This window comes from Malus domestica, chromosome 04 (genome assembly GCF_042453785.1).
Source record: "Malus domestica chromosome 04, GDT2T_hap1".
Classification (NCBI taxonomy): Eukaryota; Viridiplantae; Streptophyta; class Magnoliopsida; order Rosales; family Rosaceae; genus Malus; species Malus domestica.
Genome location: NC_091664.1, coordinates 14,362,305 through 14,380,871, shown reverse-complemented (window position 1 = coordinate 14,380,871; position 18,567 = coordinate 14,362,305). Strand labels below are relative to the sequence as shown.

Below are 18,567 nucleotides of genomic sequence, written 5' to 3'. Positions count from 1 at the left end.
TCTGATTAGACCAGAGGGGCGGAACCACCACTCCTAGGCTTGATTTCCGGTGAGGGGAGGGGTGACGGCCCCTCCTTAATACTTTGTAACTTCGCCACTGATTGTAGATTCAGTTATTTATTGATAGTCAAATATTGACTCCAACTTTTCCGGTTCATTGAAGATAACGTAAAAAATAATAGTTTTTCTTGGTATTATTTTTCCTTGTTTTTATTTATGTCAATTCCTTTTTAAAAAAGGGAAAGAAAATAGCGAGTAATTGGGGTTGGCGTGATATACTGGGAGTACTAGTATTTTGGTCATTTCACCTTTTTACTGAACTTATTTACGAATCCTACCATTAGCCCTCCTCCTCCCTATTGTGCGACTGTTATCTCTCTGATTCTCTCTCTTTCTCTGAGTCGGGTCAGTTCACCTTCCCAATAACGGCGATATCGCGGCGCCTCTCCGCCTGTCTCCTATCAAATCTCGACTCGAATAAGAAAAATCAGCGACTAAAAATCCCTCAAAAACCCTAAGTTCCCTCAATCCGATCTCTCTCTCCCTCTCACATTTCTTAGCCATCCCAGAGTCGCAGTTCCAACCGATTTCACTAGCATGGGCGTCATCTGAAGTATCCGGTATAGTCTTCCTTCCCCAATTTTGTTTTAAACCTTTTAGGGTTTTAGTAATTGGGTTTTGAAAATTGTTTGATTTCGTATGCGATTTTTTCGGGAGGGTTTTGCCGATTTTGGGGACGATTTGTGGGAGTGGGGGTGTTTTACTGAACCGGCATGAAGCGGGAATTGGCTTGTGTATTGGGGGGCCAGACGCTCGCTGATTCAGTGGCTGGGACTAAGACCGAGTCCCAGACGAGTCCTTTTGTGCGTGTTTATGAGAGAGTTAATTATAAGAGGTTTAAGGGTGCGGTTGTGAATGGTGTGATTGTTTATACCCGAGAGAGAAGGGCTCGGATCAATGGCGGTAATGGGGTTTCGGGTGGCGCAGAGATAAATGGGTTTAAGAGCTCGGAAAAGCTGAGAATTGACGGAAGCCCTTCTCCTCAATTAGTTGAATGTTTAGTTAAAGATGAGGCAAATGGCAATTTGGTGATACCCAGGTGTAGAAATGAGGGTGACAGTGAGCAGTCAGGGCCTCCGGGTGATGAGCACGATTTGGAAGCTGACTTGGTTGAAGTTATAGTTAAAGATCAGCCCCATTATCATGAGGGAGAAACGGATACATCGGGGTCTACTGTGGAAAATGCATCAGGGTCTGTGCCAGTTGAAGTGATTTCAAATATAGAGGGGGAAGATACAGTTGGAGTTGGCTTGCTGGCATCGCCACTGAAGAATAAGCTAGAATTGAAAATGTCAAAGAAGATTGTGCTGGACAGGAAACCTACAACAGTCAAAGAGCTATTTGACACTGGCTTGGTTGATGGGGTGCAAGTTATTTACATGGGCAGCAAGAAGGTATCTTCAATTCTAATTTCATGGATATGCATATTCCATACCATACGTTTAATATATGTCATGAGCTAAAAGTGGCACTTCCTAATTCAGGCATTCGGTCTGCGGGGCATAATACAGGATGGTGGGATTTTGTGTTCATGCATACCGTGCAACGGCTGCAGAGTGAGTAATGTTTGTTACCCTAAATGGTTTAGCATGCTATAAACTGTTTTATGATTTGGTTTATATATTTTTTTACTTTATTTTTTTTCCAATCAATGTAGGTTATTCCACCATCCCAATTTGAGATTCATGCTTGTAAAACATACAGACGAGCAGCACAGTATATTTGTTTTGAGAACGGAAGGAGTCTGCTTGATCTCTTGAAGTCATGCAGAAATGCTTCTTTGCAAGCATTGGAGACAACAATTCAGAAGTTCATTAGTTCTTCACCCATGGAAAAGTATTTTAGTTGTAAAAAATGTAGTGGTGAGTTTTTTATTTTTTTTTAGTCAATATTCTTTTGCATTAATAATTTTAATCGTATTGGTTTAGCAATTTTCTGAACATTTTCTTGATTTATTCCCTATCATTTCTAGTGTCTTTTCCTCCATACTGTGCTCTGGGTGATGGATCTCTTTGCTATTCTTGCATGGAGCCGAAGCAGCCTGAGTGCAGTCTAACTCATGAGAATGGCAACAGTCTCAGGTACGGTATCCTCTTGAGTGGCCTCATCCAGCGTTGTCATTTTGTCAACTTTTGCTCTGGAATATGTGGATTTTGGTTTTCCAGATTGTACCCTTTGATTTCCCCCTTAATTAGCAAGTGTATGATTTAATATATTTTGCTGTTTTAACCATTCTAGGACTGTTTTGGGAAATTGGTTATAAAAATAAAGGGTATTTCATAATTTTATGTTAGTGGAACCTTATCTGCATCTGCTTGTCTCAAAGCATCAAGATCCCTTAGTGTCAACTTTTTTGTTGTTCTATAAGGTCAATGATTAGGTAGTAATTTTATTTACTTGAATAGGACTTTACCGGAAGGTTTATGGTGGTTTGGCTTGTAGTTGGACTTAGTCTGTTTGAAAGGTGTTAACACTCGCATTAAAATGCAAATAATAGAAAAGACTTGTTCAGATCTCCAAAGTCAGATAGTTTTGCTGTGATTTCCACAACTATATTTGTTTTTTTATAAAATAAGAAGACAGCTAAGTTGCACATTCCATATTACTTGCAACTTTAAACATAAGAGCCTCATGTTGTAGTCAAGGGAGTGACATATCCACATTCTATAGTAATTGCAAGTTCATTGGAAATATTGTGCATTGGGTTCCATTAATTGTTAAAGTTGCTAAAACTCAGTTTAAGGTAGTGTATGTTGTGCCTGTGTTTTATAGATTCTAATTTTTCATGTTGCTATTTATAAGGAAGTTGATAGTAACATATTAATGTGATTGAGTTATTGTTTCATAGGTATATAATTTGACAATGTGTTTATTTAGTCCTAGGGTGGGAATTGGCTCTATTCTGTCTGAGATTCTGAGACTGTATTTTGCTAAATGTTCCCGAAAAACCATGGTTCCTTTGGGTGCACTCAAGAGGTTCAAACTTATCATGTCACAATCTATCATTTGATATTTGCCGACTGAAAGAATCTTAAAAGGCTAATGCTTTGGTTGGATTTAGTATCTGTGCCATTATAAATGGATCAGATACGGTGTTTTTCACTTGTGTCGGACGTAGTCTTAGGAGGACATTATGTCATAAATCACAGTAATATATTTCTGAAACCATATGCAATGAATAAGAATGTTAGCTGTTGTGTCCTTTAAATTTTTGTTATAAAGATACGCAAATAACTTTTGATATGTATTTGCATCTGTCGTAACTCAGATCCTTGATGCCTGTTTCAATCTCGAAGTCCTCAAATAGTGCAATCTCAAAGTCCCTGAAAAGTGCAATCATGAAGTCCCCAAAAATTGGAATCTCAAAGTCCCTGAGAAGTGAAATCTTAAAACCCCTAAGAAGTGCAATCTCAAAACCCCTGAAAAGTTCAATCTCAACTCCCCTGAAAAGTGCAGTGTCAAAATCCCCCAAAAGTGCTCCACTCTATATGTCACTGGAAAAGAAGACCCAGTTGAAGACAAGAAAGTATATCTCTTTCTTTGATGGCATCCCATCTCCATTTGTTGTATCATTACAGCATATATTGGATGGATAAGTGATGAAGCACTAAATTAACTAACCTAAACGATTATTTTGTTCTAAAGAACATCTGGATCATTGAAGGGATATAGTTTTGGTTGAGGTTTTAGAAGATTTTTTTCTTCCCTTTTTTATGCTCCTACCTTCATTTCAGGTTATCAACACCACTTTTGATCTCAGATCCCTCCAAAAGTGCTTCTCCAGAGTGTTCAGATTATAAGAGTAGATGGAAGATAACACAAAAGTTGGTATCTACTTGGGTTTCCTTTGAATTTACAACTAGAACCATTGATAGACTTGTGTTTGATATTTTCTTCGGACTAGTAATCTGCTCCAATAGCATTCCAAGAAAACTGATTCCTTCCAGAAACATATTGGATTTGTGATGAGCCGTCCAAATTGTCTTGATAGATATAGTAATATACAAGCTATATCTGTATGTACTTCATCTGTTTTTGACAGTTTGTGTGAATTTTTACAGATCATCTAAACCAATTCTGATCTCAAGGTCCCTTGGTTCTTCTTCAGTGTATTTTTCTTCGCTGAAGAAAAGTCAGTGGAGGATTACGACAAAGTAGGTTTCCCCTGCTTTCTAGTATTATTTGAAGTTATGATTTTTGGGGAGCATAATCTTGGATGCAGTATTTCTGTTCGTTTGTGACATTTGAATAATCTCTTTATTCATTGATGTATATTTCTAAAGAGATCAGCGGCTGCATAAGTTGGTTTTTGAGGAAGGTGGATTGCCTGACGGAACAGAAGTAGCATATTATGCACGTGGGCAGGTTGTTTAGAAAAAGATTGGTCAATTTTACATGCTAACCTTATTCAATATAATAATTCCTTCTTTTGGACAGAAATTACTAGTTGGTTACAAGAAAGGATTTGGAATATTTTGCCGTTGCTGCAACAGTGAGGTGTGTGCGCTGGCATTTGGAGTTCACTGCACTTGAACTGTGTTGGAGTCTTTTTAACCTATGTATTTTCTCAAAATCTGCAGGTCAGCCCGTCACAGTTTGAGGCCCATGCAGGTTGGGCCACACGCAGGAAACCGTAAGCTTTTTGTCAGATATTCTGTGGCTAACTATGTCACATTTTACTTTAAACACTTGATAATTCTATGGTTGTGTTTTTTAATTTTATTTTTGGCAGCTATGCATACATTTACACATCTAACGGAGTGTCTCTCCACGAGTTGGCTTTATCTTTGTCAAGAGGTCGGAAATATGCAGCCAAGGATAATGATGACTTGTGCATCATTTGTGCAGATGGTGGGAATCTTGTGCTTTGTGATGGATGCCCAAGGGCCTTCCACAGAGGTGAACTAAGATTTTTTTTTTAAGTTTTTTATGTGTATGATTAAAAATTGTTAATTTCCTACTAATTGACTCTGGACTTTTTCAATTTTGTTTTTGTTTTTAAAGTAAGACCTTTTATTTTCTTTATAAGTTCAGTAATAGATGGTATTTGAATGGATGAGACAAAGTTGTTACATTGACTCTGTGAAAGGAAGGAAAATGACTATAGCTTTATTTATAAACCTTTTTTTTAATTATATTTCAAGTTCATGATCTGTGGAGATAAAATTTACTTAGAATTTGTTTTATTTGTTTGTTGTCTGTATAGAATTTTGAGTTTTTGTAACTGGGGTGAATCTGAAATTCATTTTTGTATTTGATCTTGCATTTCACTTATGGGAGATATGCATTGTATCTGAGAACAGTCATTGAGTTCCTTATCCGATACACTTCTGAACTGTGTTTGCCTTATATTAGTTTCTGTGCCTCCTGCAGACTGTGCCTCTCTACCAAGTGTTCCTCGTGGTGACTGGTATTGTAAGTTTTGCCAAAATATGTTTCAAAGAGAAAAGTTTGTGGAACATAATGAAAATGCTGTTGCCGCTGGAAGGATTGATGGAATTGATCCTATAGAACAGATAACCCAAAGATGCATTCGTATTGTCAAAGACATAGAAGCTGAACTAACTGGATGCTTTTTATGTAGGTAATATTCAGAAACCTATTTTGTTGAATTCTACGGGCTTAGACATCCTATTCCTGATGCAGTTGTGGCGAATAGCCGTTCAATTTACTTCTATTTATGTTGCATTTATTTTATTATTGGTTCTTGTGCAGAGGTTATGATTTTAGCAAATCAGGATTTGGTCCACGAACTATTATACTGTGTGATCAGGTATTTTATTTTTTTTAATGCCATATTTGGTGCATTTGAAGTGCATTTTACACGAAATGTTATTTTCACTTCTATCTAAATGTCAAAATGGTACTCTTCTCATGATGTGTGCCAGTGTGAGAAGGAATTTCATGTTGGCTGTTTGAAGAAACATAAAATGTCAAATTTAAAGGTGAGTACTTAAAGAAAGGACATGTTTAATAACTGATATCAGTAAAACCTTCCTTTTCTTGTGGCCTCGCAAATAAATCTTCAGATTAGACTGTTGACGCCACTTATTTAACAGGAATTGCCAAAAGGGAAGTGGTTTTGTTGTGCAGACTGCAGCAGAATTCATTCTATTTTGCAAAAGTTGCTAACTAGAGGAGCGGAGAAGCTTCCTGACTCTCTTTTGGATGTTATAAAGAAGAAGATGGAGGCAAATGGTTTGGAGGCTGTCAGTGGATTTGATGTGAGATGGAGACTTATTAGTGGCAGAATTGCTTCTCAGGAATGTCGCTTATTACTTTCAAAGGCTGTTGCTATCTTTCATGTAAGTGCTGCTCTCTCTGTTTTGAAAACGTTGTGCTTGCCTATAGCAATTTATGGTCATTCCAGTGTTTTACTTTCTTCTGGAGGGTTGTGCATATAATTTTATATTTTTCGTTCAATTATATTTTCACTATTCAGTATTTGTTAGTATGATCATGTCTTTAGTATTTACTATTGTTTTATTTGTTTGTAATAACCTTTCTGTTGGTATGTCCATCCACATTTTCCTTCTGGAAAATTTTGTGATAACTGAATATCTTAGACAATTTGTTATAATTATGGAAACAAATCAACAACAACAACAACAAAGCCTTTTCCCATAAAGATGTTAAGTGGAAACAAACAATTTGTTATAATTACGGAAACAACTTAGAAAAAAAAAAAAAAAAACTGAAAGAAGTTTAGTTTCTGCATTGTATGACTACTAGCTAAAATTCTTTTGCAAGCAAAAATGAAATAAAAACAGAAATTCTTTGGTTACATTTGCACATAGGCAGCATAATCCCCTTGAACAAGATGATATCTTTAGGAATTACTTGGGGCAGTTGGTGTTTGATTGTTACGATGATGTTCCTTTTCCCCCTTTTTGTATGACTGGAAAGTTGTTAGACAGGAATTGTACAGTGCACTACGCTTTTATGCATTAGGCTTACTTTTGATGAATTATCATTCCTTGCATTAATGAAGCATATTGAGGCATTTGTTACAACACGAATGGAGCAATCATCATGACTAATTGAAGTTCTCCAATATCTGTGCTTCAGGATTGCTTTGATCCTATAATTGACGCTGAATCTGGGCGAGACCTTATTCCAGCCATGGTTTATGGGTAAGCATTAGGATATGTTATACCTTATGTCGTAGTTGGTTTATATTTGACTGAAGTTTTACATGTCCGTCTTTTCTAACATTACTTCTTCCCTTTCTCAGAAGGAATGTTAGGAGCCAAGAATTCGGAAATATGTGCTGTGCAATACTGATGGTCAAGTAAGAATTCTGTTGAATTTTGTCGTGGACTTGCTTCCCCGTGTAGTATAATTGATAGAACTTGTCTGTTATTGCAGCTCAACTGTGGTATCAGCTGGAATTATACGTGTTTTTGGTCATGAAGTTGCTGAACTTCCTTTGGTCGCCACTAGTAATGGTAACCATGGCAAGGTGGGACTATAAATGTAATTGATAGAACTCGTCTGTTCTTGCAGCTCAACTTTGAATCTTATATTGTTCAACTTAATCACTTAACTTCACAGGGCTACTTCCAATTATTGTTTTCCTGCGTTGAGAAGCTGCTAGCTTTCTTGAGTGTGAAGAGTATTGTGTTGCCGGCTGCTGAAGAAGCAGAATCCATATGGACCGACAGATTTGGTTTTACAAAAATGAAGCCGGAACAGGTATGTTTGAATGTATCTAATTGATGCCTCGATTCTAGTTGTACCTTTTCCTGGGCCCCGATATTTACAGTTGCGTCACTTGTGCTGCAGCTTACCAACTACAGAAGAACTTGCTACCAAATGGTGACCTTCAAAGGAACATCGATGCTACATAAACGGGTTCCCGAGTGTCGGGTTGTAAGTACGTGAGAGAAGGGGAAAACGGAGGGAGATTTTTCATTTTTGTTTTCTGATCTTTTATTATTAGCAAGCTTTTTGTTTCCAGTTCATGTCTAAAATTTTATGAATTGGAACTGTCAAGCCTCCGCTCTTCATCTGAACTATTTTTTTATTGAACGTCAGCTAAGTAGTTAGATTTCCATTTCTTCTCTTAGCAATATATACATCTTCTGCCTGCGTTTAGTTTCTTTCACTTGTTTAACGTCATGAGACAGCTCGGTCCATATCCGGTGCGGGCGTTAGAGCATTGTGAGGACTCCGCCGCAGGTTTGATACTACCCTTGTGGCTAAAGGAGTCAAAAATCACTTCTAATATTTCAAAAAGGCGTTTTTTAGCCAAAATAGGTACTTGAGATTGGCATCTCTCTTCAGTTTAGTCTCGAATAACGAAAATCGATTGAAATGATTTATGAGTTTGTTAGTGTGTCTTGCTAGTGTGTTGATTTGGTGTTTAGTTTTAAATATAAATATATATATATATATATATATATATATATATTTTATGGTTAATTCACATTCACTGTATAATTGGATTTGTGGGACTCACACGGCTCTACATCATCAAAGTGTCGGATTTTTTATGGAATGATCGAAATGATTTACGACGAACAATATAGGATCACTTCTATTTGTTTTCATTGTTAGGTACCAAACTGAAAAGCAATGTCAATTTCAAAGACCAGGCTAAAATGCCATTCAGGCAATAAAATTAGAGTTGAAGTTCAAGTCTCATTGCATCACCGCGCATACCCCCCATTTCATCATGATTCGTGTCCAAATCTCTCCTTTGTAGCTTTGAGCATGTATCTTCCAACCTCCCCATCTCTCTCTCACCACCAATACTTTTCAAAGGCCCCTGTTTGTTGCGTGCTCTTAAGTGCGATTGGCTTAAGTGGGATTACAATCCCACGTTGCCCACGTGGACTAACAAAAATGAGACTAGCTTGGATTCACTTCAACTACCGGCGTCACTAACCCGGTACTACGAATCCCTTCTGTCAACATAGGATTGCTAAGAACCTCCCTAATCTCGTCTATTCTTGCGTCATCTGCAACTCCAGAACCTCGTCTGTCAACATGGTTTCTCTCAGCCTTCTTCGCTTTTGCCATCTTCCACTTTTTTTTATTCTTTTTTATATTATTATTATTATTATTTGTATTATTATTATTATTTTATTTTTTTATAATTCAGAAGTGAATGGGCAGGTTGTCTTATGGGTCATTTGCATCTAAATAATTCAAAAGTAAATTAAAAAATGATAAAAATATTTTGGATTTTAAGAAAATTTTAGTTTGTGACTTTAGTCCAGTACTACACCAAACACTACACAATTTTAATTCCAGTTAGTCCAAGGCAAACCAATCCAACTTATTCTTTCTTACCTCCCACGCCAATCACTCACTTCCTTGCAACCTTTCTTTACCTACATAATGACCAAATAACATAAATCCTCAACTAATTAAATTCCCAAAAGCCTAACTCATGACCAGTGTCTTAAATGCCGATAATATCGGCGATATTTCGCCGATATTATCGGTTTTTCGCGAGACCGATATTTTAATGGTTATCCAATTGGTTTTCGTCAAAATATCGCGATATTGTCGATATTATCGCGAAATTTCGGAACTGTGCAAATCGGAGAAGAATGCCAAAGCTTTTACAGCTCCGGCCGACTGTAAAAGAGCCCCCTAGACTCCGATCTAGGTATGAAAATGAAATAGAAGACGAGAGGAACATCTTTATAACGTCCGTTTGCCGTGAAACGATCGAAGGTGTTCGGAAAGTTCGTCGACACGCACGGCCTCGCCGAAGATGGGTGTGCCTATTCCCTAGCCGATTTCATCCCAAAAACCTTGCAAAAACATGAGATAGAACTTCAATTTCACATCTAAGCTTCAATCTAGAACAGAAAAAGAAAAACCCGAAGCTTACCTAACCGGAGAAATTGAAGAAACTCACCGGAGAAGGTGTGATGGTGTGCGTGTGGGTCTCGGTGCAGAGAGAAAGGAGAGGTGTATGTGGGTCTCGGTGTAGAGAGAAAGGAGAGGGAGGAGCATAAGGCCGTGGTGTGTGTGTGGGAGAAGGGAGAAGAGAGATCGAGAGATCTGTGTGTGTGTGTGTGGGAGTGGAGAATAGAGAAGGATCGAGAGAGAGAGACAAAGGTCTCTGTGTGTCTGCGTGTGTGATGTTTGTGTGCGTACGTTGTTGTGTGCGTGTGTGGTTGCGTGCGTTGTGTGTGTGTGTGGGGTTCCTCTCGTCAGGACTCAGGACACACTTAGGAACTTCTGACAACTTTTACAATTATTTTGACAATTTCAGACCATGGACAAAAATAATGGTGATTTCTTTGAAAAGAATCTAAATAATTCAAAGCGCAGACAACTTTTACAATTATAACTTGTACAATTTCAGACCATGGATGGTGGTTTCATTCAAAACTGTGTGCCACTATGATATTCTTTCAAGAGGTGGAGTATCAGAGCCATTCAGAGCATTTTCGTTTCTTCTTCTTCCCTTACCCCTTTCAAAGCCATTCCAGAGCTTGAACACAAAGGGTTCCATATTTAAAGTAAGTTTACAAACTTATATTTATATTATTGTAATTTATACAACAACAAAAAAATTTGTGTGGACTCGTATGTTAATTTTTTTAAGTAATTAATAGTTGCATGTTAGTTTTTGTAAGTAATTAAGTAATGTTAACAATTACATGTTAATTTTTTTAAGTAATTAAGTAATGTTGTATAATTATTCCCTAGGATAATTTTAATATGTTTAATGTTATTTATTATTTTATTAATATTAGGTTTTATTATCAAATTGGATTATTATTCATTAATATAAGGTTTTTTTATTATCAAATTGGATTATTATTCATTAAATTGGATTATTATCAAATTGGATTATTCATTAAATTGGATTATTATTAAATTGGATTATTATCAAATTGGATTATTATTCATCACTATGTTTTATATTAGGATTATTTTTTTATCAAATTGGATTATTATTCATTAATATTAGGTTTTATTATTCCATATTATTTTTATAATTACTTAAATTTTTACAATCATTTTCTTTACTTCGTATTTAATTCTTCTGTAGAATAACTTTATTATTTAGGTTCTCTTATATAACCGTCATCACTACTATATTTTTTGGCCAAAAAATAATTGTCTAATTTTCATGAAAAATAAATATAGGTACGTTTAAGATGTCCAGTGGAGTTACTAAATGTAATCCAGCTTGGGAACATGGAGACCAAATAGACGGAAACAAACATGGCACAATTTGCAAATATTGTGGTCGGGTAATGAAGAGTGGCGGAGTGACACGACTTAAGTACCATCTTAGTGGATTAGATCTAGCAAAAAATGTCCAACGATGCGATAATGTCCCCCCAGAAGTGAAGGCATTCATCAGCACATTATTAAAAAATAAAAAACAGCAGAAGGAAAAGATAACACATGGAATGGAAAATATTCGAGCTGGGCTACGAGGAGAAGTCATTGGCCAAGCGGTTGACAGTGATGATGATGACGATGAGGACGAATGTGATGATGACATGGGACCTGAAGAACGACGCAGTTTGAAACAAGCATTACGTGCCTCCAAACAGTCAGCATTGGAAAGAGAACACCTTCATAAAATTCCTAATAGAGCACAAGGTTACGGGACAAGTGGTAGTGCACAAATGAGACGGGGAGGCAGTCTTAGAGAATCACAACCAATACCACCAATAGCCCCAAGTTTATATAAGTCATCCAAAGCACGTCAAAAGAGTGTTTGGAGTTATTTCACTGGAGGAAATATGAAGGAGGGAATGGGGCGTCTAATTAGCAAGTTCTTTATCTATGAAAATGTCCCTGCTGAGAAAGCATCATCACATCATTTCAAAAATATGGTAATGGGATGTCAACAAGCCGGTGTTGGAGTACAACCTCCCACTCCCTATGAGATAAGAAACAAATATTTGGATATGGAGTATAAAGACATTGGCGAGTATGTTAACAAGTTGAGGTCAAAGTGGGAAACTAATGGTTGCACAATCATGTGTGACGGATAGACTGGCCCGACCAGATTGTCTATCATAAACTTCATGGTATACTCCAAGGGAAAGACAATTTTTTTGAAGTCTGTTGATGCTTCAGACCATATAAAGAACTACAAGTATATTTACAAATTATTGAGGGATGTAATCATGGAGGTGGGAGAGCATAATGTTGTCCAAGTCGTGACTGACAACGGTTCTACATTTGTCAAAGCTGGAAAAAAGTTAATGAAGCATCATAATGTGTTTTGGACATCATGTGCAGCACATTGTATTGATCTCATGTTTGAGGCAATGGGGAAGAGAGAGAATGTTGCTACTGTGGTAAAAAGAGCTAGAATGATCACAAATTATATTTACAATCACGGTTGGTTGTTGGCAAAGATGCATGAATTTTGCAAAGAAGAAATTATTCGTCCAGCTACAGCTCGATTCGCCACCAACTATATTGCATTAGACAGCCTACTTAAGAAGAAAGCAAGGTTGAAGCAACTATTCATTAGTGACGATTGGGCCAACCACAATTTTAGCCGCTCAAATGCCGGTCGTATGGTGGAAAGTATAGTGCTTGATCATGCTTTTGGACTCAATCAGAACATGTGTGCCAAGTGTTTGAACCTTTTTACAAAGTTTTACGGATCGTTGACACAGAAGTGTATCCTACTATGGGGGCAATATATGAGTTGATGCGTGTAGTGAAGGATGAATTGGAAAGAAAACATGGTGCAAGGTGGGTCATAAAGATAATTGAAGACCGATGGTATAAAACATTATACCACGATTTGCATGCAGTAGGTATAAATTATGTCATAATTTGCAATTCATTTCTTTAGTTGCATAAGTATTATTTCTCTTATTAGAGTATGTGTTTCCTTGAACAGCATATTATTTTAATCCTCGATACCAATACAGACCCAGTGTTGGAGATGATGGTTGTGGAGCCAAAAATATTCACTAGGCGACACGTGGACTTTTGGACAAAAGAGGACAAAAATACCCTTGAGGCATACCGGGATTCCTACGCACGAGCAGTGGGCAATCATCTTCCTACCACATCAAATCCTTTCTACAAGGTAATTCCCAAACACATTCCTTTTAAATTATGTTAATTGGCTAATTAATGGGTTTATTGCCTAATTAACCCATTAATTGTCAATTAAACCATCCATTATATCCAAATAACCACAAAATACATCCAATTCAACCCTAAAACTAGTCAATGGCCGGCCACACCCTTTGCTCTTCACCTTTTTTTATGTTTTCCACTTTATTACCCCATTTATACAAATAATCAATTTTGTAACTCCTAATTAAACCTAAATTAAACCCAAAAAACCCTAGCCACCTCCTATCCCTATAAATATAATCTCATTCTCACCAAAAAAGCCAATTCCAACACTTTGGCAAAAATCCCAAAATTCTCTAAACACTCTTTCTTTCTAAATTCTAACTTTGGCATCGGAGGTTCTTCGGCCAAAGCCCCCCCCATTCATCGTGGGCGCGTGAGGCTTTTGGCCTTAACCTAAGGTGCTAGTTGTTTTGTAGGTGCAAAATCGTCCAAGATCGAAGAGGAGAAAATTTGCATCCACAAATTGGTGCTTTCATTGAGAGTTGAAATCCATACTCGTAGAAGACTCTCGCACAAAAAGGTTTTTTCTTTATTTTCTAGTCCATTTGAATATTTTTCATACGTTCTTATTATTAGAATTTTTTACTTGCAAAGGTTCTTTGATAAAACGTATAAGCAAAATATAATGGCTAGAAATTTAGAAAATTCCACAAGTGAAAATTCTAATGTTCAAGAAATGGGATTGCGGAGATCCGTGAGACTAAATGCAACAATAAGGGGAGCGGCATCATCATCACGAGCTTCCACCATGGGAACCACCGTGGTGGCTACCTCGGTAGCCACCCGCGGCGAGGTCCATGGTGCCTTCACCACGGCCACCATGGGAACCACCGCGGTGGCTACTTCGGTAGCCACTCGTGGCGAGGTCCATGGAGCCTTCACCACGGCCCGGAGATCCGTGAGGCAAAATGCGACAATAAGGGGAGCGGCATCACCACCACGAGTTTCCACCATGGGAACCACCGCGGTGGCTACCTCGGTAGCCACCCACGGCGAGGTCCATGGTGCCTTCACCACGACCACCATGGGAACCACCGCGGTGGCTACTTCGGTAGCCACTCGTGGCGAGGTCCATGGAGCTTTCACCACGGCCCGAGCCGTGCCATCCAAGGCTCACGGTACCAAAACCACGATCCAAGCCGTGCTATCCAAGGCTCACGGTACCAAGACCACGATCCAAGCCGTGCCATCCAAGTTTACGTGGACCCAAGCCCAAGTCTCGCATTCACATGCACCGCGCATTGAGCAGCCTGCTTCCGTGATCCAGCCTGCTCCCGTCAAGCAACCCACTCTCACGGCCCAACCTGCTCCTGCCGAGCAGCCTGTTCTTGTGACCCAGCCTGCTCCTGACGAGCAGCCCACTCCCGTGGCCCAGCCTGCTCCTGCCAAGCAGCCCACTCCCGTGGCCCAGCCTGCTTTCGTCGAGCAGCCCACTCCGGTGGCCCAGCCTGCTCCTGCCAAGCAGCCCACTCCCGTGGCCCAGCCTGCTTCTGCCAAGCAGCCTGCTCTCGTGACCCAGCCTGCTCCTGACGAGCAACCCACTCCCGTGGTCCAGCCTGCTCCCGTGGCTTTCCAAGCAGCCCAAATCGGCCCAAGACTATCTCAACCATCCGGACCTACCATCGAGCCGGGGGTATTCTCACCACATTTTTTCGCGGATTTGACATTTCCCAACTCAAATCTTGCGCCCGGAGTCTACCACATTTCCACTGCCCAAGGAGGCGCATTCCTTCCAAGCTCTTCCAATCCAAATGGCGAACAACACTTGTCTCGACAAGTCATAGAGTTGACGAGCGCCCTTGCACAACAGACAACTTTGGTGAATCGACTTTTGCAACGCATCGGGATCCAACGTGCCCCGGACGAGGTATCCCGAAGTAGGACAAGGGCAGACGAACCTTTCCAGCAGCGTCCCGGCAAGCAGCCATTCGACCAGCCACAAGCCGAACGTTCAGGCAGTGTACATTCCCGATTGGGCCCCCGAGATAGCGTATACTCCCGTCTTAGCGCGCGGAGGAGCGTGTACTCTCGACTAGGCCCACGGATGAGCATACATTCACGGTTGGGGTCACACTCCGATAGTCAACATGAGCAACCTTCCGGACAAAGTGTTCATTCGCGGCTAAGCCCACAAGGAGCATCATCCACCTCACATCAGAGTAGGCAGCACGACGGACGGAAAGAGGCAGTCACTCAATCCAACTCAAGTTCAACCAACAGCCTGCGAAGAATTCGCTCACCTGCTAGGAACGCACCACATGCATTGCATCTGCGGCGTAGACGAGCTAAACACATGGAAGAGCAGTCTAGACCACCAAGTCATGGCTGGGGGCAGCCGAGAGCTCCGCTACCCCAACAAAGGCAAATTCAGGAAGAAGTAGAGAGACTCTTGACCAAGCGATTGCATGATTTCCAACGCAACGAGGTCACCGACGAGGCACTACGATGGAACATGACCAACATAAGCAGGTCACCCTTCACGGACGAGATCAAGCAGGCAGAGCCTCCACGAGAGTTCAGCATGCCACATTTCACATCTTTCAAAGTGGATGAAGACCCGGAGAGACACTTAATGCGCTACCGAAGCGCAATGATCCTTTATCGAAACAACGATGAGCTTATGTGCAAGATATTCGCCACCACTCTACAAGGCGAGGCGCAAGATTGGTTCTACACCCTGCCGCCACAATCCATCCGGAATTTCTACGAACTTTCTTTGGTTTTCACCAAAGAATATTCATCCTATCGCTCGATCAAAAAGAAATCTGATCATTTGTTCAACGTCAAGAAGAACCCAAAGGAGTCACTTCGCGACTATGTGAGGAGGTTCAAAGTAGAGAAGGCAAAAATAGTCGGATGCAACGACTCGATAGCTAGAGCAGCCTTCCAAAAAGGACTTCCAGCAGACCACCCGCTATTCGGAAAATTGATCATGAAAGAAGATCTAACTCTGGCAGACTCTTTTGCTTTGGCAGAGAAGTATGCACTTTGGGATGAGGCTCGCCAATGCACATTCAAGGACTTGAAGAAGTACCCGACATCACCTCCCTAGAAGCAGCGGAGGACTTATTCACATGTTTGACGGTATCTAAAGTAGCAATAAGCTCTACCATCATGCGAGAAGAGATGGGGGCCCGACTACCTGTATTCCACAGTTACCTGTATTCTACAGTTCAAAAGCTCTCCTCGATGTTATTAAAAATTCAAAAGCTAACTTTGGCGATAGTTGTTGCAACCCAGAAGCACAAGTTTTACTTTCAAACGCATGCAATTATCCTAATGACGTACTATTCTGCCCAATCCAGACGCGCGACGATAAAGGCGTAGACCCTGGCGGATGTAAAGTTTTCTGACGAACGCAACACTGGAAGGACACACTCGAAAGCAAGTTTTGTCCTCGTCACCCTAAAAGATTCTATATAGGAGCAACATGTACCGGCAGTTGAGTACCATTTCTTGCTGCGCATCACACGGCCCTAGCCGACCCTTGCTCAATGATTCAACTCTAGAGTGGCCCAATACCGGCAGTTGAACATCTCCTGTTGCGTATGACATGGCCCCATCTCCACAGCTCCCTACTGCATCTTCACGCCGAGCCTAGGTGACGCAACAGAGCGGCCCAACGATGCCTCAGAAGTAGCCGAGCACACTCTAGCTGCGCCTACTCCACCCGATGGAGACTTCTGGCATTTACATGTTGACGACGCAGAAAAGCCTTCATGACTGCCGGCAGAGAAGGCTCCAAAAATATGGATCCCATCTGGGAAGGTCCGTACAAGATCAGCAGAGTAAGGGGCAAGAGTAATTACACCCTCACCACCATGAAGCAGTAAAAAGATTGAAAAGAAATGGATGGCCTACAATTTGAAGAAGTACCATGTGTGACCTCCCACTACATCAAAACCCGAAGACTCAATAAGCTCGACGGGCACCACCTCACAAGCGGAGGACTATCCAGTTGTTATGCAGTTCCTACCTTACAGCTAAAGTTCTCGTTCGTTTCACTCGTTTTTCAATGAGGAATTTAGAAGTAATCACAACTTGGCTTGGCTGCATGCTTACAACAACTAATCATTCCTGCACTTCAAAAGAAGACTGCGCCCTTCTTAGGGACTCATCGCAGGAATTGCGCCCCCCGAGGGACCAACCATGCTCTCCAGTGCGAGAGGGTAAACCAATTCTCCGACACCCATATGGGTCAACTCTCCAAAACGGGAGGATAAACTTTACACTCCGAATATCCAGACGTGGATGAGCCTGGCTGCCCTAGTATAACTAGATGCACGATGGCTTGCGCCGGGATTCCTAGAAGTAGCCGCAATGGTCTTTTTCAAGGCTTAGCTAACTGAAGGATTTTGGGTCTCTTGGCCTAATCCGTAGGGAACCGGGCCCTAGAGACGGAGAGGGCACATTACGCAGTACATCCGATGGACGGCTGCCCTGGAATCCTAAAGCTGCTACCGAGTGCACTAAGGTAGCCTACGGATTCCGGAAGACTGCCTACGGCTTGCCCTTCGAGCAGTGAAGCCGCACTAGACTTATACAACCGCACATTCTTGTGAAAGGTTAAACAAACTAGGGCGCATATACGAAGTTTTATCCACTGCCGACATGCTACGTAGTCGATAAGCTTCACCTCTGCCAAGCGCGGAACAACCTACACCAAGTCCTAAAGTGTTGTGATACTTGCTACGCAACCTACGGAATTGAAGAAAGTCAAGGTTAACAGCCTAGTGGTTACGCGGACTTGTCTGCTTCTGTAAGTAAGGCATCCGGCTGCCAACCCTATGGCTAACAACTTTGCAAAGTTCTACACCAACACCTACGGCTGCATAGGCTACGCGAGTTTGTCTACTTATAAAAAAGTAGCATGCCTGCCACTGGTCTATCAAGTCTAAAGGTTAGGGCATGAACAAAAGAAGTGAAGATGAAGAAAAACGAAGGAAAACATGTTTATAAACAACTAGCAAAGGCCGAAGGAGTTCAAGCAAAACAAAAGCTACAAGGAAAAACAAAGAAAATCCTAAAGGCTACCTAAAATACTACACTATAGCAGCTTGGACATGCCACGACTACTCGGTCGCCACACCTTCAATAGCCGTAACGCTCTTAGCAGCGGCATCATCCGACGCTTCACCCCTGGCTGCCCCAATCTGGGCACTAACTTCCCCAACTACTTCACCAATGGAAGCCTTAAAAGTAAAAGCAAGCAAGTCTTCCGGAGAAATAGAGAAGCTCATCCACTCTCTTCTTAGCATAAGTAGCGAAACGAAGCTCAGAAATTGCAAGCTTAAGATCTTGAATCTGAGGCGAATCAATCCCAGCAGCAAAGGGAGCAAGCTTTGGCGCCACTTTAGCAGCAGAGTCCACCTTACCACTCTTCATAATAGCAAGTCTCTACAAAGGTGAACC

At 40.7% G+C, this 18,567-nt stretch overlaps 1 protein-coding gene across 3 annotated transcripts; it reads left to right on the top strand.

Annotated features, from left to right (window-relative positions):
• The first annotated feature begins 301 nt into the window (after nt 1-301).
• On the top strand, nt 302-8,149 carry LOC103431932 (uncharacterized). 3 transcript variants are annotated; one of them, XM_029098910.2, is made up of 20 exons: nt 302-1,454; nt 1,545-1,616; nt 1,718-1,922; nt 2,033-2,141; nt 3,329-3,586; nt 3,795-3,884; nt 4,122-4,214; nt 4,344-4,425; nt 4,498-4,557; nt 4,641-4,693; nt 4,793-4,959; nt 5,434-5,644; nt 5,776-5,833; nt 5,949-6,005; nt 6,120-6,365; nt 7,129-7,193; nt 7,295-7,351; nt 7,429-7,522; nt 7,615-7,755; nt 7,846-8,149. In XM_029098910.2, exons 1-20 carry the CDS (start codon nt 774-776, stop codon nt 7,942-7,944), a joined length of 2,898 nt encoding a protein of 965 aa, XP_028954743.1. In that variant the 5' UTR covers nt 302-773; the 3' UTR covers nt 7,945-8,149. The 3 variants fall into 3 exon arrangements, with proteins under 3 accessions (XP_028954743.1, XP_028954744.1, XP_028954745.1); XM_029098911.2 differs by lacking the exon at nt 3,795-3,884 and having other exon boundaries at nt 309-1,454; XM_029098912.2 differs by lacking the exons at nt 3,329-3,586; nt 3,795-3,884 and having other exon boundaries at nt 309-1,454.
• Nucleotides 8,150-18,567: the final 10,418 nt, after the last annotated feature.